Source organism: Littorina saxatilis, linkage group LG5 (genome assembly GCF_037325665.1).
Source record: "Littorina saxatilis isolate snail1 linkage group LG5, US_GU_Lsax_2.0, whole genome shotgun sequence".
Classification (NCBI taxonomy): Eukaryota; Metazoa; Mollusca; class Gastropoda; order Littorinimorpha; family Littorinidae; genus Littorina; species Littorina saxatilis.
The window spans coordinates 5,400,762-5,424,370 of record NC_090249.1 but is presented as its reverse complement, the minus strand read 5'-3'; the positions used below and the strand labels follow the sequence as shown (position 1 = coordinate 5,424,370).

The 23,609-nt window shown below is 42.5% G+C and overlaps 1 protein-coding gene across 4 annotated transcripts in view; it reads left to right on the top strand.

Annotated features, from left to right (window-relative positions):
- The window catches only part of LOC138966148 (microtubule-actin cross-linking factor 1, isoforms 1/2/3/4-like), a 186,924-nt gene extending 165,457 nt beyond the window's left edge, over positions 1-21,467 (top strand). For 3 of the 4 annotated variants that reach the window (XM_070338260.1, XM_070338261.1, XM_070338263.1), the window contains 10 exons: positions 2,913-3,070; positions 4,268-4,511; positions 4,975-5,137; positions 5,898-6,010; positions 6,699-6,812; positions 9,674-9,791; positions 12,522-12,680; positions 15,915-16,096; positions 17,119-17,305; positions 18,697-21,467. In XM_070338260.1, the coding sequence (XP_070194361.1) occupies positions 2,913-3,070; positions 4,268-4,511; positions 4,975-5,137; positions 5,898-6,010; positions 6,699-6,812; positions 9,674-9,791; positions 12,522-12,680; positions 15,915-16,096; positions 17,119-17,305; positions 18,697-18,962 (1,704 nt within the window). In that variant the 3' untranslated portion in view covers positions 18,963-21,467. The remainder of the gene's footprint in view (positions 1-2,912; positions 3,071-4,267; positions 4,512-4,974; positions 5,138-5,897; positions 6,011-6,698; positions 6,813-9,673; positions 9,792-12,521; positions 12,681-15,914; positions 16,097-17,118; positions 17,306-18,696) is intronic. The other variant, XM_070338262.1, reaches the window with a different exon arrangement.
- The last annotated feature ends 2,142 nt before the right edge of the window (positions 21,468-23,609 follow it).

Genomic DNA, 23,609 nt, shown 5'->3' with positions numbered 1-23,609 from the left:
TCTGGGGATGTCTTTCGACACGGTCGCTTGGACTGTCCAGCCTTCTCAGAGAAGGGTGGACAAGCTCCAAGCCCAGATTCGCTCCACTTTACCTCTCCTGATGGCTTCCATCCGCTCGCTCGCCTCCATCTTGGGGCAGATGGAGTCTATGGCTCTTCTGGTTTCACTGGGCCGGGTCCACAAACGTCCGCTTCAGTTCGCGCTGAAGCCGTTTGTGGACTCTCCTCTGGTGGACTGGGACGCCCTCATCCCTTTGCAGGGATGGTTCCAGTCTGCGACCCTTCCGTGGTTGGACACGGAGTGGGTCTGCAGAGGTGTTCCGATCGTCGTGCCCCTCCCCGACCTGGACCTCTTTACAGATGCGTCCAGGGAGGGTTGGGGGGCACATACAGATCTTCAGACTACTTCCGGTCTGTGGACGACGGAGCAGTCCTTGTGGCACATCAACTTGCTGGAGCTAGAGGCAGTTGCTCTAGCTCTGGCCAAGTTTCTGCCCTCCCTGTACGCCAAACATGTTCGTCTGTTTACAGACAACATGACAGTGGCGGCGTACATCAACAAGCAGGGAGGCTCGCGGTCCCCGTCTCTCTCGGAGAGGGCTTGCGAGATCCTGGTGTGGTGCTTTCAGCATCATATCACGATCTCGGCCAGGGAGGCTGAACACTTTGGCGGATGCGCTCAGTCGTTCCGGTACAGTGCTTCAGTCGGAGTGGACGATCACTCACGGGGCACTGCTTCGCCTTTGGGCCCAGGTCCAAAAGCCTCTGGTGGACCTTTTTGCCACAAGGTACTCAAAGAGGCTTCCGGTGTTCGTCTCGCCATTCCCGGACCCTCGGGCATGGCGAGTGAACGCTCTGGACTTTCCCTGGACGGGTCTGGAGGCGTACGCCTTTCCTCCCTTTCCGTTACTCAGCCGAGTAATCCGGAAAGCGGAGATGGAGGAGCCGGCCCTTCTTCTTCTGGTCGCTCCTCTGTGGCCGTCGCAGGTCTGGTTTCCAGATCTTCTTCGGCTCGCCCAAGGGCCCCCCATTCCTCTCGCACTCGTGCGAGGGGAACTAGTGCAGCCCCGAACAGGCATTCCACACGAGGAGCCCAGTCTTCTGAAGCTTCACGTGTGGAAGTTGTTCGGGACTCGCTGAAGCGCTCTGGGGCGTCGTCTTTGACTCTGGACTTGGTGGCTCGCTCGCATAGAGCGTCCACCTCTTCAGTTTATGCTTCCCACTGGAAGGCATGGACTGCCTGGTGTTCAGCTAGAGGGGTGAGTTCGGTGGCTCCGCGCTCTATTCAGGTCGCTAACCACCTCTCTTTCATGTCTTCGCAGGGCGCCTCAGTCTCCTCGCTGAGGGTCCGGCGCTCCGCTATCTCGGCGACTCTTAAGCAGATTGGTCGTTCTGTTCGAGTCGGGGGTGTTATAGCTGCAGTCATTAAAGGGGCTGCTCTTAAGGAAGCTAAAGCTCGTTTGCCCGCTCCCAAGTGGGACTTGTTTTTAATCCTGGAATTCCTTCGTTCTGCGGATTTTGAGCCTTTAAGCGAGGCCAGTCTGTTCAATGTCACTCGCAAAGCGCTGTTTCTCCTTTTGTTGGCTACGGCCCGACGGGGTAGCGAGGTCCACGCCCTGTCGGGTCAGCCTGGAGATATCTCCTTTGAGCCGGACGGTTCCGCATCTTTGCGTTTCCGGCCTGATTTCCTGGCCAAGAATCAGTCTCCGGGGCAGGCCTCTCCGCTGGTTAGAGTTAAGGCTCTGACCAGCGCGTTGGCCCCGGATGACCCCGATTCGGTCAATTGCCCTGTGAGGGCACTTCGTCTGTACTTAGCCCGGACTCAGCCGATTCGGTCTAGTTCTCAGAAGTTGTTGTTTATCTCTCTCCTTACTAGGCGCGAGAAAGATTTGTCGAAGGTAACGTTGGCCCGGTGGGTGTCCTCGCTCATCAAGCAGGCTTATGAGTGGAGTCGCACAAAGAGGGGGGGGGTTATGCCCTCCTTGCCACTTGACTCGGCCCGAGCCCATGAAACGAGGGCGTGGGCATCCTCTCTGGCAGTTCTGCGCTCCAGACGTCTAGAGGAGGTGCTGACAACTGCGTATTGGCGTTCCGAAGATGTTTTTATAAACTTTTATCTTCGGGACGTCACAGCTCTTCGACAGGATGGCTCCAGAGGCCTTCCAGCGCTCATAGCAGCAGGCCAGTTCCTGTCCAGAACTTGATGGTGAGTTTTGATTCATTTCTAGCCCACCGCCTTGTTGATGTTATCTGCTAATGTGATTCGGAGTAAGAATATGATATTTAATGGAAAATTTCCTAAATAAATTTTCATTTAATTAATATACTTACCCGAATCACATACTGTATTCCCTCCCACCTGCCCCGCTTATGGTTTTAAGATTTTTTAAAGCCGTATGATAAGAGGCACGTGTTCCTAGAGGAAGTGACGTGGCATACACCCGTATGGGAGGTAACTCCCGGTGTACTGGCCCATTACCAAAGCTACTTTCACTTTCGTTTTGGTGATGGGGTTGCTTCCCTTTAAATTCTTTAGCCGGGTAAGCGTTTTTCAGTGATAAGCATCTCAGGTGACTCAATGCTAATGTGATTCGGGTAAGTATATTAATTAAATGAAAATTTATTTAGGAAATTTTCCATTCAACTGCGCTTAGCAGTCACCAATCTGTTGAATGCAGACTGGATCCAACTGTCATTGATTTTGGTAACTCAGGCAGCAATCTGTTCACAAAACAAAAACACAACTGCTGTAAATAAAAATACTAGTTAAAAAAACCTTCATACCAAACTGAATAGAGCAAAACCTGCTGTGATTTCTCTGTGTATCTGTGGGAATGATCAGTCAGGGTGTAGCTGTTTGTGTATCCAAGCAAACCAAGTCTGTATTTTTTTAATTTATTTTTTTCTCCACAGGATTTCCAGAACGAGATGTCATCAAGACAACCAGACGTGGATCGTCTGATCAAGGCGGACAAGCGTCGGACGTCTACGTCTGGACACGAAGCCAGTTCTCAGATACCTGTGCTCAGGTCCAGCACACCTCTCACACCCAGTCGCAAAATACCTGTCAGGTGAGTCTTTCTCTAAACAGCTGTGTTTGCCTCAGGGAATGCTGTACTGTTCAGTGGCTGCGTTCCTTGTGGTTTGGATTATCAGTGATGCATGACTACACTGAATATTCAACTATGACAGAAAAATATCATCTGTAAGCTGACAATTATTGCAAACGTGACCTCTTCAGTTACTATAGGACGATAGCCGCTTTAGACCCCTTGCCGCCAGATCTGATATCTGTCCTTCACATCACTGACAAGGATTGATACTTAATAGGGCTAACAGTTTCATTTTGTGGAACTTGTCTTTGCAAGAAATGCAAGGCTAATTCAGTGTCCCTTTCACAATGAAGACTGTATTTCCATTTGCTTTGCTTTCATGAAATACAAAAACAGAGAGCCTGCTGACGTTCCAAAATTCAAAATGAAAAAACAAGAATTGTAGGTTAATGGAACGTTTATCCCCGAGTACGCAGTACTAGGGTCCAACAGACTTTAATTGTGTGTCTGTCTGTCTCGACTTAACAGCTTATTGCTGGGAAACTATACTGGGCGCAGTTCGTTCAAAAGTTGATACACTAACTTGATAATAGGTCCGATTGATCGTATTAAAACTTCATAATGTTACCTGGGACCTAAATGCGAAATAATCCACAAAAACGACTCTTGGCGGTGGGCGCAATTCGCGGTGGGATAGAACTGCTGTTCGGCTAATAGAACAGCCAGCGACTTTGCGTGCGTGTGCCACTCACAGTTCGCGTGCTACGCGACCTGAACGAGCAAAGTTAGCACTCTAGGCATTTGAGTTCACTGGCAAAATTGTCAGAGTTGGTGGCTTGGTGGAAAGCACGTCCGCCTATGGCCAAAGTGATCCGGGTTCGATTCCCGGCATGAGCGGTCTATTTTTTAATTTTTTTTAAAATTCTTGTTTACTATTGTTTATTATGAACGTTTTAATGTTTTATTTTACTCTAATAATTTTTTTAATTGTGTAAAATAAATGAATATATATTTTTTTTTTAAATCCACGTGCACAAGACAAAAACTTTCATACTGGGGGAGCGAGCCAGTCTGAAGAGTACTCGGGTCCAGCGCCAGCGTTTTTTATTATTAATAAAACGAAACGTTCCATTAACCTACTATTCTTGATTTTTTTATTTTGGTTTCATGACTTGTGCTAATTGCATATAATCTCTCTTTTTTTCCACTGCACAGAGTGGGAGCCAGTGGTCGTACCACACCCGACCGCTTTGGTCGTCACACTCCGGAACACTTCGGGCGCCGAACGCCAGACATCTCAGGGCGCCAGACACCGGACCACGGCTCGGGACGCCGCACGCCGGAACCTCAGTTCCGCAATCCCCGTGTGGGGGCACTGTTCAACAGATGGCGCAACGTGTGGCTGATGGCCATGGAGAGACAGCGACGGCTGCAGGACGCCCTGGATAACCTCAACGAGGTGAGAGATTTGATGCGAGAGAAATAGCAATGGCTGTTATGCTATATGGCGGAATAAATTCTTGTTCTCTTATTCTCTAGTTGGCGGTACTGAGATGCTTTAAGTCGAGAACGTCTGTGTGAGATATGTTGGTGCCAGTCAAGCTTACAAATTGTGGAATGTTGAGAAACTCACTCAAAGAAAATTTGGAATGGGATAATTTGCTTCTCAGTTGTCTCACAAAAGCACAATCAAACAAAAACAGAAACTCGAGTCCCCGCTCCACAAACACCCATGTTGATATAGACTTTGACAGCAGAATGTTTCAGCTAGAGCAATCTGAATACACAATCAACTTTCTCAGTGGAATCTCATTTTTAGTTTTCCTCTTAAACAAATCGTTAGATAGACACCGGAAAAACACAATTCCAAGTTCCACAAACCTCCATGTTGACATAGACTTTGACAGCTGAGTTTGTTTCAGCTGGAGCGTCTGAAGAACTTTGAGTTTGACGAGTGGCGCAAGCGCTACCTGCGCTGGATGAACCACAACAAGTCGCGCATCATGGACTTCTTCCGCCGCCAGGACAGGGATCGCGACGGCCGCGTCACGCGCAAGGAGTTCATCGACGGCATCATTTCTTCTAGTGAGTACACTACATTGTGTGCCCTGGTTTGTGTTTTTCTGCCCCCTGGGGTGAAACGGTTTGCATCATATTGAAATATGTATGTGCTAGTCCCTCCTAGTGCCCTTTACAAAAAAAATTCATAAAACAATTCTAACAGTGCACAGAGAGTACCCAGGCTGTTAAGTTTTGGTATGTAACCAAGTGGAGGGATGGTATGTAACCAAGTGGAGGGATGGTATGTAACCAAGGGGAGGGATGGTATGTAACCAAGTGGAGGGATGGTATGTAACCAAGTGGAGGGATGGTATGTAACCAAGTGGAGGGATGGTATGTAACCAAGTGGAGGGATGGTATGTAACCAAGTGGAGGGATGGTATGTAACCAAGTGGAGGGATGGTATGTAACCAAGTGGAGGGATGGTCTAATCCCGTGCTAAAGCCTGGCCAGTTCTGAGATGGTGAGCCGAACTGTTTTCACGAAAAAGAGTGTGCCATCAACCCTTTCACTGCCTGTAGGACGTCAGCTAACATCCTGGGTAACTTGCTTTAACGGGCAACAAACTGTTCAATAAACAACAAAGAAGAAAAACAGCAACAACTTAGCACACACAATGTTCATTTTTGTCTGGTGTATTCATCTATACATCAAGGCCACATTCTTAGTTGTCATTTGAGGGAAATACAGGCATTGCTTTATATACAAACATTTACTGGAAGCCAACAGGTTAAAGTGTGGTGAGCTGAGCAACAAGTTCAGATTTCTATGTGTGTGACTGCAGGGTTCCAGACATCCAAACTGGAAATGGAGAAAGTGGCCAACATCTTTGACAAGGACGGAGATGGCTTCATCAACTACAAGGAGTTTGTGTCTGCTCTGCGACCAGACAGAGATGTGAGTACAATACAATACAATTACAAAACATTACAATACAATTTCAATTTCAAATTCAATTCAATTCAATTCAATTCAATTCAATTCAATTCAATTCAATTCAATTCAATTCAATTCAATTCAATTCAATTCAATTCAATTCAATTCAATTCAATTCAATTCAATTCAATTCAATTCAATTCAATTCAATTCAATTCAATTCAATGTAGTACAGTACACTGCAATACAATACAATAAAATACAATTTAATTCAATTCTATACGATACAATACAATAATGCTTAGTATGTCAAAGTGAGAAATGTAATTGTGACTGTCCATGAACGCAAAACCACATTAAAACACATCAATATCAGCAACCATTACAAATGCACACACACACACACACACACACACACACACACACACACACACACACACACACACACACACACACACACACACACACACACACACACACACACACACACACACACACACACACACACACACACACACACACACACACACACACACACACACACACACACACACACACACACACACACACACACACACACACACACACACACACACACACACACACACACACACACACACACACACACACACACACACACACACACACACACACAGAGACAGGTGAACAGAGACATGATGTGCATGTGTGGTGACTTTGGTGTGTGCAGGTACAACCAGTGTCACCTGAAGAGATGATCCATGATGAGGTGCGGCGCCAGGTGTGCAAGTGTACCTGTGTCAAACAGTTCAAGATCCACAAGATTGGAGAGGGAAAATACCGGGTAAGCACACACAACATACAGTGGAACCCCCCTTTTAAGACTTCCACAAATGTGAGAAAATCAGGTCTTCAAACGGGGGTACATTGACAGGTGTAGTGAACAGAAAATCTGAAATAATTCATGGTCTTCAAACGGGGGTACATTGACAGGTGTAGTGAACAGAAAATCTGAAATAAATCATGGTCTTCAATCGGGGTACATTGACAGGTGTACTTACTTACTTACTGCCTTTCACGCCTGGTGGCGTGTAGGGCAGCGATTGACAGGTGTAATGAACAGAAAATCTGAAATAAATCATGGTCTTCAAACGGGGGTACATTGACAGGTGTAGTGAACAGAAAATCTAAAATAAATCATGGTCTTCAAACGGGGGTACATTGACAGGTGTAGTGAACAGAAAATCTGAAATAAATCATGGTCTTCAAACGGGGGTACATTGACAGGTGTAATGAACAGAAAATCTGAAATAAATCATGGTCTTCAAACGGGGGTACATTGACAGGTGTAGTGAACAGAAAATCTGAAATAAATCATGGTCTTCAAACGGGGGTACATTGATAGGTGTAATGAACAGAAAATCTGAAATAAATCATGGTCTTCAATCGGGGTACATTGACAGGTGTACTTACTTACTTACTGCCTTTCACGCCTGGTGGCGTGTAGGGCAGCGATTGACAGGTGTAATGAACAGAAAATCTGAAATAAATCATGGTCTTCAAACGGGGGTACATTGACAGGTGTAGTGAACAGAAAATCTAAAATAAATCATGGTCTTCAAACGGGGGTACATTGACAGGTGTAGTGAACAGAAAATCTGAAATAAATCATGGTCTTCAAACGGGGGTACATTGACAGGTGTAATGAACAGAAAATCTGAAATAAATCATGGTCTTCAAACGGGGGTACATTGACAGGTGTAGTGAACAGAAAATCTGAAATAGATCATGGTCTTCAAACGGGGGTACATTGATAGGTGTAATGAACAGAAAATCTGAAATAAATCATGGTCTTCAAACGGGGGTACATTGACAGGTGTAGTGAACAGAAAATCTGAAATAAATCATGGTCTTCAAACGGGGGTACATTGATAGGTGTAATGAACAGAAAATCTGAAATAAATCATGGTCTTCAATCGGGGTACATTGACAGGTGTACTTACTTACTTACTGCCTTTCACGCCTGGTGGCGTGTAGGGCAGCGATTGACAGGTGTAATGAACAGAAAATCTGAAATAAATCATGGTCTTCAAACAGGGGTACATTGACAGGTGTAGTGAACAGAAAATCTAAAATAAATCATGGTCTTCAAACGGGGGTACATTGACAGGTGTAGTGAACAGAAAATCTGAAATAGATCATGGTCTTCAAACGGGGGTACATTGACAGGTGTAGTGAACAGAAAATCTGAAATAAATCATGGTCTTCAAACGGGGGTACATTGACAGGTGTACGGAACAGAAAATCTGAAATAAATCATAGTCTTCAAACGGGGGTACATTGACAGGTGTAGTGAACAGAAAATCTGAAATAAATCATCGTCTTCAAACGGGGGTACATTGACAGGTGTACGGAACAGAAAATCTGAAATAAATCATGGTCTTCAAACGGGGGTACATTGACAGGTGTAGTGAACAGAAAATCTGAAATAGATCATAGTCTTCAAACGGGGGTACATTGACAGGTGTAATGAACAGAAAATCTGAAATAAATCATGGTCTTCAAACGGGGGTACATTGACAGGTGTAGTGAACAGAAAATCTGAAATAAATCATGGTCTTCAAACGGGGGTACTTTGACAGGTGCAATGAACAGAAAATCTGAAATAAATCATGGTCTTCAAACGGGGGTACATTGACAGGTGTAGTGAACAGAAAATCTGAAATAAATCATCGTCTTCAAACGGGGGTACACTGACAGGTGCAATGAACAGAAAATCTGAAATAAATCATGGTCTTCAAACGGGGGTACTTTGACAGGTGCAATGAACAGAAAATCTGAAATAAATCATGGTCTTCAAACGGGGGTACATTGACAGGTGTAGTGAACAGAAAATCTGAAATAAATCATGATCTTCAAACGGGGGTACATTGACAGGTGTAGTGAACAGAAAATCTGAAATAAATCATGGTCTTCAAACGGAGGTACACTGACAGGTGTAGTGAACAGAAAATCTGAAATAAATCATGGTCTTCAAACGGGGGTACATTGACAGGTGTAGTGAACAGAAAATCTGAAATAAATCATGGTCTTCAAACGGGGGTACATTGACAGGTGCAATGAACAGAAAATCTGAAATAAATCATGGTCTTCAAACGGGGGTACATTGACAGGTGTAGTGAACAGAAAATCTGAAATAAATCATGGTCTTCAAACGGGGGTACATTGACAGGTGTAGTGAACAGAAAATCTGAAATAAATCATGGTCTTCAAACGGGGGTACATTGACAGGTGCAATGAACAGAAAATCTGAAATAAATCATGGTCTTCAAACGGAGGAAGTTTTAACTTGGGGAGGTGTGAAAGGAGGGATCCACTGTATATACATGTAGACTCTCAACGTCAAGGTATTCGCGTGACATTTTTCACCAACGATAAGCACTTTAAAAGGTGATTGTGTAAACGTCACACTCTTGGCTTTGGGTTCAATCATAGCTGCCAACCCTCCCGGATTTTCCTGGAATCTCCTGAATTTTCCAACTTCTCCCTGCTCATATTCAAGACTAAACGGTCCCCCTGGACCCCCGGGGCTGGATCCTGGATTTTGACTTCAGAAGGTTGGCAGCTATGGTTCAATGTACCTGGAATATTCTGGAAAGAAAAGTAGAGAACTGTCACCAACATTGTGTCTGTTTTGTGCTGCAGTTTGGCGACTCACAGAAGTTGCGCCTGGTTCGAATCCTGCGCAGTACGGTGATGGTGCGTGTGGGAGGAGGCTGGGTGGCCTTGGACGAGTTTCTTGTCAAAAACGATCCATGCAGAGGTAGGTCCACTCGCTTTGCTGTCCCTTTCACACATCATAAACATTAGGTTATTCGTCAGCCCTTCAAACCACCGGATGATATAGCCGTTTTCTTTTGATTTGTTATTTTTATTTTCAGTTGTGTGTACTCTCCTTTTAGTGTTGTTGTGGTTTGTGATGATTATCTGCTGATATTTTATTTCATTTTTTTATGATAAAGGATTTTATTGCTGTCCAGTTATATCTGTGTATTCTGTAGTGTGTGGTAAAGATTCTTTTTTGTTCGTTCATTATTTGTCCAGATTTTTATCTCCCATGCTGTTAGCTAAGTCATCCGATATCTGTGTGAGTTCATGCAGTGTTTTTGTTGATGTATTCTTTATTGAACTTAAGTTTCCAGTACCGATCACATGTAAACTAAGATTTTTCTGCAATATATTTTCAGTTTGATATAATACACTTTTTTCTCTCTTTGAAAAGAAGCATGAACTATATTTCTCAAAGTATGAGTTCTGGTCAAGTTTTATTTGTGGATTTTTATGTCTGGAAAAGTCTGTCTAATCTGCCTTCTTTTCGCATACCAAATATTTATGGTTTCTGTCATAAAGTTGGCTGTTGTGCATGTGATTTACTTCACAAGAGCACAGTCTTGTCTTCATTCTCTCTGGGGAAGTTCTGGTACTCTGTTTGCATGGCAGAGGATTACCTCCCCTGGAACATGAATATACAAATTAGCATAAATCCCATGAATATGCATCTTTCCATTGGAATGACAAAATATAATTTAAAGGAATGTGATTTTTTCTTTTCTTCTCTTATCTTTTTGGGGGAATGTTATGAGTGACATATCAAAGCTCTAGATTCTTTCTTTGTGAATGCGTGTTGATGTACGTTTGTGTATCGCTCTTGTATATCCAGAGTTCCAGTCTCGTAAGTATCTGCAGAAAGAGAACTTATCTTAACTGTGTACCCTTCTTATTCATATATTAAGGACATGGGTTGATTATTTTTATTACTGTACTTATCCTTACGCTAGAAGTCCATATCCAGGCGCAGTATGACAAGTCTACAGAATATAATCAATCTCAGCGTAATATTGACCTAAAAACCAAAAGACATTTTCGCACACTTCTTTTTCAGACATCACGTTGACAGAAGAAGAAGAAGAAGTTTGTCATGCATGTTATGAAGTGAGATTAACTGAAACAAAGCCCAAGGAAACGTTTGAGACTCGGTGGTGTACGTTCTGTTGACCTATTTCCATTTTATTCCACCAAAATGGACTGAGCCTTTTCCGATTTTGTTTCTTTCTGTTTGGTTTGATTTAGGATGGGTTTCGATTCCAGACATTCAGTTTTTCCTTTGTGACCTTTGTTGGATTGTTTGTTCTTTATGTTTGTTTGTTTCTTTGTTTGTATTTTGATTTGATTTTATTGTGTTTGTTTGTTTTGTATGTATAAGGGTATGTGTTGGCTGTTCGTAGAACCTGATCAAATAAAATCAATTGCCGCTGTGAGGTTTGTAGAATAGATCTAAAAGTTCTTTACAAATTTAATTTGTTACAAACAAAATTCATGTGCAGACAGACTGCAAGGTTACAATTTAAAGCGAGGCGGATATGTTGCTGACTTACGTTTACTGTTCAGACTTTCACGTGTAGACTTGTATCAATTGCTATGGACTATGGACAGATGCCTAGTTATAGTTTAGAGCCAGGTTTTACGTACAACGTACGGTTTAGGTTTTGAGAAAAAATGGTTATAGGGGGCTGCTTAATTGCTATATTGCCACACATGCTTGCCAGAAGACGTGTTGGTCAGATGTGTAACCTCATTGTTTCCCTGTGACCTGTAGAAAGTGCATGCTTCCCCCACCCCGGATTGTAGTCTTTATAGACTGTGGTTCTGGTACAGTTATCGGTTCACATGCGTTGTTCTTGCTCCACCATTACTGTGTATTGTCTGTCTTTTCTCTTCACACTGATAGCATTCTGAATTATTCTGTCTATCCACTCCTGTATTGTGACTTAATTCCGTGTTTAGTTTGTCATCATTGTATGATTGTTAAATGTTATGGTTAGGATCGAAGGTGCCTCCCGCAATCCCTATCTTTCTTTCTTTATTTGGTGTTTAACGTCGTTTTCAACCACGAAGGTTATATCGCGACGGAATCCCTATCTACCACCCCTTTAAAGAACAAAAAGGACAAAAACAACTTCGGATTTGATGTTTCTTTTCTCTGATTTTTCCTCTTCTCTACTCGTTTTCTTTTTTAGCCGGGTTATTTTAGTTCTTTCTTGGTTCTTGTTCAAATGCTACATGTACCAGGGTTCAGTTTATCAGACTCTGCGCGTGAATGTATGTGTGTGTGTATAGATTAGAGAGAAAGAGAGAGGTAGGGAAGGGCAAAAATGAATGGAGGAGTCTACAGATTTGAAGTACAATTTGTGTTTTGTTCATCCCTTGCATGAAAATGTATACTTGTAATGAAATGCCAACACATACAAATTGAATGCCTTTATTATATGCATATGACCCATGGAATATATATTCATGAATGTGATTTCATCCGCTTTTTTAGGATCGATCACCCTGGGCATGTGTCATCATTGTGCGATGTGTAAGTGGTTCATTGTGTACACCGTGTGTAGCCGCTTCCGTGTCATTTTTCACCGTTTGGTTCCCCATTTTGATCGACTAGTAACTGATTGTGTTTTGCTGTTTTTCCTCTTTGTGCTTTGACCACCAAAAGTGGGGCTGTGGCGGCGAAAGTTTCGCTTAAAAAGACGGATCCTGATGCAACAACAAGAGCCTGAGTTCGAGGAGCGTAGGTTGTATTTCTGTCAGCATTGCGTGGAGATCAGCTGCCCTATCCACTCGCCGTCTGCTGTTGCTGCCGCTGCCGCTCAAAGTCAGTTGCCTCCCTTTGCTGTAGGCTCGGCCTGATGCATCGTCCATTTTTTTGGTTTCGTTTTGTTTTTCGGTTTTGTTGCGATTTGTTTGGTTTTGACTCTCCTGCACGTGCCTGGTTGGTGTCGTTTATCTGAGTTACCTCCTCCTGCCGGTTCGTTGTTTTGGTTGTTCTGAGTCGTAGAGTTTTTAATTCGCTTGTCCAACTCCCTCGCTTGCTCCTGTTTTGTTGTGGTTTTTGATGTTTTTGGTTATGTTGTGTTTTTGTTATTTTCTGTTTTGCAGGCAGAAAGAGTGTGTATGTGTGTGTGTATGTGTGTGTGTGTGTGTGTGTATGTGTGTGTGGGGTGGGTGTGGGAGGTGGATGGTGCAGAAAAAAAGAGGCAGATGAAGGATCCGGGTGGAGTTGAAAGAATGAAGAAATGGATGCGTTGAAAGAGTTGGTTTTCCACCCTTGGCATTTTGCTGCTACTTTATGTTTGTAGTGGTAGTCACCTTGTTTCTCCAGAAGTGCTGCGTTGTGCTTTCAACCCTGAATTCAACCTACTGATTTCCCCTCCAATTAGCAGGGTCTGCTAAATCCTTGCCCTCTAACCACTCCTGTCTTACAGTTGCAATTTTCCTCTCCATGATAAATTGGAAGAATGGTGGCCTTTCGTCCATTTTTTTGGCTTTTTTCTGCCAGTGGGAAAATAAGTTTTGACAACAAGAGACTTTTTCTCTTTCTGTTGCCTGATGACGTAGACTAGATATAATATTTGCAAGCCCCTTGGATCCTGTTTTGGTTTTGGTGCGCTTTCCCCTACCTCGCAACCTGTGCCCCGCTGGAGAATGGACATTTTCAATCCTGTCTGTTGCTTGCCCTTCCCAGCTGGTGAAGTGTTTACTGACATCACCATGACACCATCGTCGCTGCTTATATCTTCATTGCAATTTATCACAATAAATCATCATCCGTGCCAACATTTTCATGGGGCATTTCCACTGGGCGTTCATCACTGGTCGTTGATCATGCATTAGAATCCGAAATGACTGCATCATTGTGACTGAAAAAAAAATGAATGGAATGACCTATTGAATTTTTTATATGCTGGCCAAAATCAAAACGGATTGGCCTGGTGATTTAAAAAAATAATAACTGAATCCACTAATTTCTTAAGATGAAAAAATTAAATGAGCGATTTTATGTCCATTTTGGTCCAATCCCTTCTGAAAAACAAGAGAGCTACTAGCTCAGTCTGCAATTCCATTTGCTGATCTTAAGCAGCAATTGGTTGTACCATCTATAATTGAATCTTCGTTCAAGGAAAACTCCTCTGTGTTTGCAATTTTCCTGAAGTGGTTTTAAATGCTTGCCGTCATTAAAAGTCTTTTTTTTATATATATAAATATAGAAGACAGATAATAATCGAATGAACAATGAGCTCAATGTTTTTTGTGGGAGAAACATTCATTGTTACATTTCAAATTGTCATTTGTAGTGTGTATATTTTGAAGAATTGAAGCATTTCATTGCGCAATCAAATTATTGTACCCTGGGGGCTTGGAGGGTGTTCATTTTTTGGCTGTAGTAATTTAATTATACTTCAGATCAGGTTTTGTGGGATGGTTGTGGAGAGCTATTAATTTCCAGTGCAGTAACAACCATAAAACACCATCTGTGTACATACACACACACAAACACACTGACACACACACACACACACACACACACACACACACACACTGACACAGAGACACACACTGACACAGAGACACACACACACACACTGACACACACACACACACATGCACACACACACACACACACAATATCATATTTTTATATACTCATAATACATTTTCAGTCGGTGTCATTTCAACAGCTAGGTTACCTCTCACTGTGTTGAGGTCTTCAAACATTAATCTTCTGTATCTGTACTCTATTTTCTTTAAGTGTGCGATTACACTTTCAATACCAGTTTTGCATTTGTGATTTTTTTCAGACAGACATTTGTGTTAATTCTTCTGATATTGCAGTTTCGTGACATTTGATTTTGCTTCTTTTTCCACCAAGTATTTTCTGTTTTCAATATGATCTCAGCTTGTCCATGTGTCATTGAAATCAGTACCTTAATTATACGGTTGTCATAATGATGTCGAGGTTGACATTATCCTCATTGTCAGCTATCATGTACTATCACCTTCTGTACAGCACATTCTGCCTGTAGAGAGCAGACCTTGTCCTGTGATATAAATATAAAATGTATTGCACTGTGCACCACAACAATATGATACAGGAAACATTGTCCTGCTGACATCTACAGGATCATTATTCACGCCATACTGCCATTGTATTCGTACAGTTAAACAATGGAATGAATGTCATTGAACTAAAGGATTTGCATGTGTAACTGCAGCTGGTTGTACATGTAATTAATATAACTGGTTGATATAGTGTTAGAGGCATGTTGTGTAATTCAAAACAAATTTTAACATAATCTAACAGAGATGTTTTAACAAGAATTCAGTATTGAAAATGAGAATTAAAAAAGAAAACTAACATCTGAACTTTCTCATAATATTGAAAACTTAAAATAATTGCATGTCAACATTCTAACAGCAGCAAATGAACCAGATTATTCTACTTTCTATCCGAGTTACAGTACAAAAAACATGGAAACAGTTATAGCGTACATGTGCCGTTTAAAAAACAAAAACTTTGATTTGAACTGTTTGTGTTCTGATGAATTATTTTGTGACATTGGTTGTAAATTATATTGTGACAATCACTTGCCTCTACCATTTCACAAAAACAATTTTACATGTAGAATGATGAGAATAACGTCATATTTTGGATCTTTAAATTCCCTGTGTGTGTTCGAGGGGGTTAATTTCTAGTCAGGGCTCTCACACCCAGGTAAACCATGAATCGATGTTTCATTCCAACGCTTTCCATTTCATTGATTTCAAGCAAACATTGACAAGTGTTGTTCCTGTCTCAATATCGATCTCTACTTTTCCCTCTCACTACTGCATACGATTAGCAGTACGTATTGCTGAAACAAAACAACTCAGTTTTGATGAAACATCTCAGTTTTTTTTATCACTTGTTGACTTAATGGCCTTTCATGATTTTGGCTACAATGTTTCAATGTTATACTGTGTAGGGAAGGTTGGCACAATGTTCCAGCCAAAATGGCTGTATTGTAAGTCCCAAAGTGGAGCAAATGCTAAACTAAATTGCGTTTTGCAGCCAAGGGTCGCACGAACGTGGAGCTGAGGGAGAACTTTATCCTGGCGGCGGGCGTCAGCCAATCCATGGCGGGCTTTGTCTCCAAGAGTCCCGGAGGCTCCTCCCACTCTGGTAGCTCCACCTACTCTGGCACGAACAACACGCCCAACAGTCGCTCTACAGGCTCCGGACCTATCACAAAGGTTTGTTGCTGTTAGTTTTGAAATAACAAAGATCTACCAAGGAAATCACATGAGATATGATGCTTTCAAGTTTACAGTAAAAGTCAGTAGTATCTGTTCTGACATCAGTACAACGCATGTAGAGGTTATTTCAGTGTACAGTGTATCCAAGATGTATTAAACGTGGAACTGTAAGTCGCACGTGCAGTTCTTTCTTTGAGGAAGACCAATGTTCTCCGCCACAGTGGAACCACTACCAGCTCTCTCTTACTCGTTCTATACAACAGATGCTATACTCTGTCCACTCTCATTGACCTCAGGTTGAGCTGTGCTGTCCAAACTCTCACAATTACGACTAGCTATACTCAAACTACCCAGTCTCGAACACAGGCATCTCCGAGGTGACATGATCGACCTCTACAAGTATATGCATGGGATCTACGACACAGGCAACCCGAATTTCCAGCTGGCCGAAACCAAAGACACTGGAGGAAACAGCCTCAAGTTGTATAAACCATTTTGTAGGCTGAACGTTCGGAGCTGCTTCTTCGCAGAAAGGGTGATTCCTCACTGGAACAGTCTGCCAGAAACAGTTGTGACAGCACCATCAGTGAACTGTTTCAAAGGAAGGCTGGACAATTTCTGGGCAGACAGACCAGAGAAATTCTCGCCAACGTGCTACCAATAACCGCCCGCGCATGCCACCAAAAAAGTGTTATTGGAGTACTATTCGACAGGATCGATGAACAGGCCTAAGGCCTTAAACATCGCAAGTTCAAGTTCAAGTTCAATTACAGTCAATCCCCCCCACCCCCTGTTTATCAAGACCTGTAAAAATCTGAGATAATCATGTTTTGAAAAGGAGGGAGTTTTGGAAAGGGGGAGGTTATGAACAGAAATCTAACAAAAAGCAAGGTCTTAGAAGGAGCTAGGCAGGGGTGGGGGGGGGGGGGGGGTCTGCTGAAAAGAGGGTTCCACTGTACCATCCATCAAAAAAGACATGACAGCAAAGAGACTAAAGTGTGATGCTGTGACCCCCACAGATCCGAGAAAAGACAGCCCACTCCACACCCTGGCGCCAGCAGCGGGCCAAGACCAGTCCTGACGGGGAGGTCACTCAGATCATGTCCAAGACCGACACTGACGGCCTCAAGGTCACCAGGACAAAGACGACACGAGACATGCGCAGTCCTCGCTCCGTTGGCAGTCCGCGCAACATCAGTAGCCCAGGTAGGTGTTGAGGTTATGTTCATCAATATCCAATTACTTGTAGTTACAACTGTTAAGAGAGGTTTGGTTCAAATAAGGTATAAGACAGTTCAGTTACAAACCACTCACTGTGTGTGTGTGTGTGTGTGTGTGACCTTAGTTGTCTCAATCGTTTCAGTTCATCAGCTTTTGTTATCAGAGCAGTGGTTGAGTCAGTGACATTATAAGAATGTGTGTGTGAGCGCGCCTGCATACGTGCGAGCGTGTGAGTGTGTTTTGATCCATTTAAGTCCAATATTCTAATTCAATACATCAGTTTCATCTGTGCCTCGAGGTTTGTCTGGGTTACTAAGCCACATGTGCTATCGCTTCTCCATCTATCAGTCTTTGTTGAGAAATAAGAAACAACCTCTTTAACCTAAAGTTTTGAAAAGTCACATTTTAAGAGAATTAAAAATAACATTGTTGTCAATTCTATAACTAACGTTTTGGTCATTTCATCATGCTCCTTGGGACCGTAGTGTTTTTAAGGTAAGGGGACTTTCAGATGAATGTTTTCAGTGCATGCTTCTCGCATTTTATTTTTGATGGCCGTGTTAGTATGCATTTACTACTCATTTGATTATTTATTGTAATATACATGTATACCAGGCTTCTGTTGCAGTATTTTTTTTTCCATGTATGTTTTCTAGAGGTCCTGTTCACATTTTGATTAAGAAGCATGTGTATTTGTCTTTGTCTACATGTATCACTAACTATCATTTTCATTCATGTTGTTCATGGTTCACAATTGTATTGTCTTCATTGTGAATCTTAATGTTTCACTGATAATTTCACACACACTGTATATCAGTGATGTAGTGTTATAAACTAAATGAGCGTATACCAGGCTTATCAGGCATATTTTTGCAATAGCATGATGCATGCATGATCGATAAAGATGCTATCATATAGAATTCCAAAAGCTGTGTTGGTAACCTGTCAGACATTGAATTTATTTTGTCTTGCTTCCAAGTGTGATACATGTAGTTTTATTGAAAGTGGATAAAGCAAAGATAGTTCTTTGGTCATGCAGTTCTCAGTCTGTTGGCTGTTTATTTCTTTTTATTTCCCTTTTAAATTTCAATTGTGATATATTTTTGGTTATTCCTCACAGCTGCATTTTTTTAGTTGTTGTTGTTGCCCCAGCTGCTATTTTTGTCCATACTTTCGGAAGGTCAGTTTTCTTTCTCGACAGCTGCTGTTTTTAAATGTTTATTTGTAGTCGCTTTACTTGCCTGGTCACTTCAATGACCTATGTTTTTTTCAACAGTTTTTGCATGTCTGTCCATAGATGCTTCAGTGTCTTGTGGGTTTTTTTCAAATACTTTTTTATAAACATTATTTAATGTCTCTTGTTTTTGCCCCCACAGCCAGTCTCAGCTCCAGCCGGGCTGGCAGCGCAGGGACCGGCAGTCGTCCGACCAGTCGCACCGGTAGCGAGGCGGGATCCGACGACCGCGACCCCGAGGTCTACACCACCATGCAGGCCCAGAAACGCACTGTGGGAGGTCGCAACGACACCACCTTGACTTACCAAACTCACAGAGTTGAGACAAGAACGGTTACTATGCCAACAGCGACTCACACGAAAATTTCACGAATCCCGAAAGCGTCTCCTGCAAAACCCAAAAAGTGAAGTGTCTTCAAAGTGAAATGCAGAATGGTGGACGCTAACAGATTGTTCTGACACGCGGGAGCAGGTAACTACTGTCTTTCACTGACGATGAGAGAGACAAAGCACCAGGTGTATATATTCCTGATTCCACAGATTTGACGCACGTGTACGTGCCACTGAACATAACCACTTGTCTTTGCCAAGAGTACAGTCCCTTTAAAGACATTTGCAGTCTGTTTCATTATTTGTGTGTAATTTAATTTTGTTTTCATATTTAGTTGCTGAGACTCGTTTTTTCGTCATAATTTATCACTCAGATAAAACGTAACGATGAGAAACATGTTGCTAGCTTTAAATCTCGGATATATTATGTTTCTAGAAAATTGACTTCCTTTCTTGCAAAGGATGAAGAGTGACATTTACAGAATCTTTCTGTGCTAGATGAGTGCTGAACTCGGAGAAATCGTCTTCTTCGTACTTGGAATTATTGATTAGCGTTTAGTGTTGGTAGTCGCTGTGTTAGTTTTATTTGCACTACAACTCAATGTGTATTGTTTGGCTGTGACTTTCAAGCCAGTTATTGCCATGGAAACACTACGTGATGCGGGGTTGCTGCTGCTGTCAAAAAGATCCACATTAATTTTGTGGAATGTGTTTCTATGGTGATAACTCTGCTTGAGATCAGGCAGGTAATTGTACAAATGTGTTTTCTGTTCTTCCATTTATTTCTCACACTTGTATTGTTTGTTTCAGACAGGATCATAATGTGTGATTATCTATTTTCTCTTCTACCTCTAGTTATCATGTTTTCTTGTTTTGGCTTAATTGTTTTGAGTTGAAAACACCCGTTTCTGATGAAGATGAATCATGGCGGTAAAACGCTCATGTCTTTTTTTGTCACACAGAGAAGGCTGAATGTATTGTTATTTTTTTCCCCTGTTAGTGTGTGAAATGTGTGTGTTGTTTTGTGTAACTTTTTGGTTTTGTTTTTTCTATTTATTCATGTTAAAGTTGCTTTTTGTTTTACATTGACAAATTGTTAAATTTGCTATTTCGAACTACAAATGAATGATTAATGAAGGTAACAATTATGCAGAAAAGTTCAATTTACACAACGGTGCTTTTTCTTGTCCTCACGATTTTGTGTTTTGTTTCCATCACACATTTACTTAACCGCTTCTTTTTTTGTAGTAACGTTTAAGCAGGATTTTAAACTACTTGTCGTGTTTGCTTACTCCCCTTGAGGGCTGTTGTTGTTGATGATATTTCTGTCCTTTGTATAGATATGTGAGTGTATTTGTAAAGAATTTGGAAATTTAATTTGTGAGGAAAGATCACTGGACCATTAAAATGTTTTTCAAGAGGTTTAAAATATCAAATCAAATGCCTGTACATTTATAAGTGTGATTTTGTGGTGGATTGTTTTTCCACCCTGTTGTCCGGTCGTTGACTTTGCCTGTCACCTCTGCGCAAAGTAAATAATTGTGAATACACTTTTCTATGGTCTCACAAACTCTGGGATATTCTGTCCAGTTTTCTGTCTCGGCAAAAAATGGCGAATGTCTCAGATTCCGTGTAGCTGTGCTTCTATTTTTAAACCCTGTTCTGCACCTCACCTCTTTGTATGTATTGAAGATGTCATTGACAGAGCATGTTATTTTTGTAGTATATGACTTTGTTTTTGTTTGGCTTTGACTAGCTAGTACTATTTTTGTGATACTCAGTATCAGTGATAAATGGAGTGTGTATAGGGGTGAATTTGTGACAAGTGGTGTCGTTATGTCCCTATGAACTGGAACATCCATCTTAACTGTTGCAGACTTCCACCTTTATTGCGCACTGAATGTCAGGTGTTAACTATACAATGTAACCAGTTCAGTTGTGCTGTGAGGAGCTATATTTCTACACTTACATTAACTTATTACCTGCTTTTAAATGTTAAAGGTGGCTTGAGAACTTTTTTGTACAGCTCTTTATAGATGAAAGTACACTGTAAATATATGTCTGATAAACTGCTTTTTTTTTTTCTCGTTTGCCGGATTTTTGTAGTGCACTTATAACCGATAGTGATTTTTTTTAACCTGTATCTGTGAAGAAGGGTAACATTTTCCGATCATTCCTTTACGAGTGCAAAATAGAGATGTGTGTTACGTGCGAATCTAGGCTCAAAGAGTCTTGCTCGTACCATCACAACCATGACATATTGTGTGTACTTCGCTTTTTTGTTTCTCATCAACAACCTCACATTGTAGTAAACATTTTGTGAAGCGGTAATATCCGCTAGTCTCTTTTGCTTGAAGCTTTGAGTGCGGCCTAGTTGGCTGACGAGTGGTTAAGTCTAGACGCAGACTGCATAATACTGTACTCTTCTGCAAGGAACCATAATGAAGGATGCATGTACCATTTCACTATACCGGTAACCATACTATTTCTATTTCATTAATTTGGTTCGGGTGGGCCATACTGAGGAGAGGTGAGGTCGATACGGATGTGTGACATGTATGAAATAAATTACAAAGAATCTCATCATATGTCTGACTTTCTTTATTTGAATTTTGTGTGTGCTTTTGTCTTTGTCACTCTGCATTTGTGTATGCGTGTGTGTGTGTGTGTGTGCGCATGCGTGTGTGGGGGGATGCTTTTGTGTTTTTGGGTGAGTGTGTGAGGCTTCTATACACCATTGCATGTACCATGACACAAGACATCTTCATAAGAAAAAAGAACTTGCCACCCATGCAGATACACACACACACACACACACACTTGCACATACACACACACACACACACACACAAATAACAACAACTTTAATGTCCAGGAAGCTTTTGAGTGAGGCATTATTAGATGTGTTTCGTTTGCATGAAATTCAACATCAACGTGCCCAAATGACTTTCGTGTGAGAATAAGCCAAATGGCATGAGAAATCTTAACTTGCTGATCCCAGAATGTTTTTTTAACTACACAAAATTCATGCAAATATACTGTTCAAAAAAAGAAACGCATAGTTGCTACTTGCCAAATTTGTTTTATTTTTCGAAAAAATTAACAGAAAATCCAATATTTAGATTATTTGTTTGAAATTTGGTATGGACACAGTTGAATGCACACACAGTTCATTTGCATCTTCAAATCAATCAGTCAATCAATACGATTGGGTGCCGAGGCTGTCAAGTCAGTAGGGGGTGTGACTGCCTTGAGCAGCAACAACTGCCCGGCACCTTCTGGGCATGGACTGGATCAGATGCCGGATATCTTGCTGTGGGATGGTGTCCCACTCCTCCTGAAGTGCCTGCAATAGATCGCGGTGATTTGCCGGCGCTTCTTCTCGCCTGCGCACACGTCTGTCCAATTCATCCCAGAGGTGTTCTATCGGGTTCATGTCTGGCGACATGGATGGCCAGGGAAGCACCTGGACATGGTGGTCGGTGAGGAACTGGGTGGTGAGTCGTGCTGTGTGCGGGCGAGCGTTGTCCTGCTGGAATATGGCATCCTGGTCAGCCAGAAGAGGAAGGGCGTGTGGGCGCAGAATTTCCTCCACGTATCGCTGGGCAGTTATGCGCCCTTGGACGTGCACCAGGGTGCTCCTTCCAGCGGTATTGATCGCCCCTCACACCATGACGCCTCCACCACCATGAACGGGTGCCTCATCCACACAGTTGGGCGCGTAACGTTCGTTTACTCTCCGGTAGACCCTCCTCCGACCATCATGTCGCTGGAGCAGGAAGTAGGACTCGTCGCTGAACCACACGTGTCTCCAGTGATTCCGGACGGTCCAGCGAAGGTGCTGGTTGCCCCACTGCACTCGGTTCTGGCGATGGCGGCGGGTGAGGACAGCTCCTCTGTGAGGTCTGCGAGCTCTCAAACCAGCTTCATGCAGGCGGTTCCGCACGGTCTGGTCCGATAATCGGTGTGGCCTGGGGAGAGCCTGGACAGAAGATGAGGCCGACAGGAAACGATTCCGGAAGTGGCGGAGCCGTATGAAGCGGTCGTGAGCAGCAGTTGTCGCCCTTGGTCTTCCCGCTCGTGGCAAGTCAGCAACGGAGCCAGTGGCTTGAAACCTGACCCACAGTCTACTGTTGGTGCTCTGGGACACGTGGAAGTGCCTGGCGATTGCACTTTGACTTTGGCCTGCTTGTAAACGACCCAATGCAATTTGGCGGTCTTCTCTGCTCAATCGGGCCATCTTTCGTCGCTGAATTGTCGTCTGATTTCTTTGTGGCGAACAATCCGCTTTTATGGGTTTTGGAAGACATGGTGAGAGCTCAATATTCCCCAAGTTTCACGAGATTACACTGAAGCATGACGAGTGGTCATGCCAAATGAGCAATTTTGACATTGTAGCCACTGATAACGCATGCGTCACGTGCAGAGCTCACTTGTGGCAATGGACGAAAGGTCGACGACCAGATAAACATTTTCTGCAGTTTGGTGGATATCCTTGTAGCCATATAACTAAATTAACCAAATATTACAAGCTATGCGTTTCTTTTTTTGAACAGTATACTAATCAGGCGTGTGATATTCTTTTGTTGTGATTACATGTCTTTCAAGGCAGCCTAATAGCAGAGACATTCAACATTCAACATTTTCACTGAGCAGCAAATGAAGGAATGAAAATGGATTCAAGCAAACTCATCTTGCCTGTTCAAGATCAAAAAGTGGCAGCTG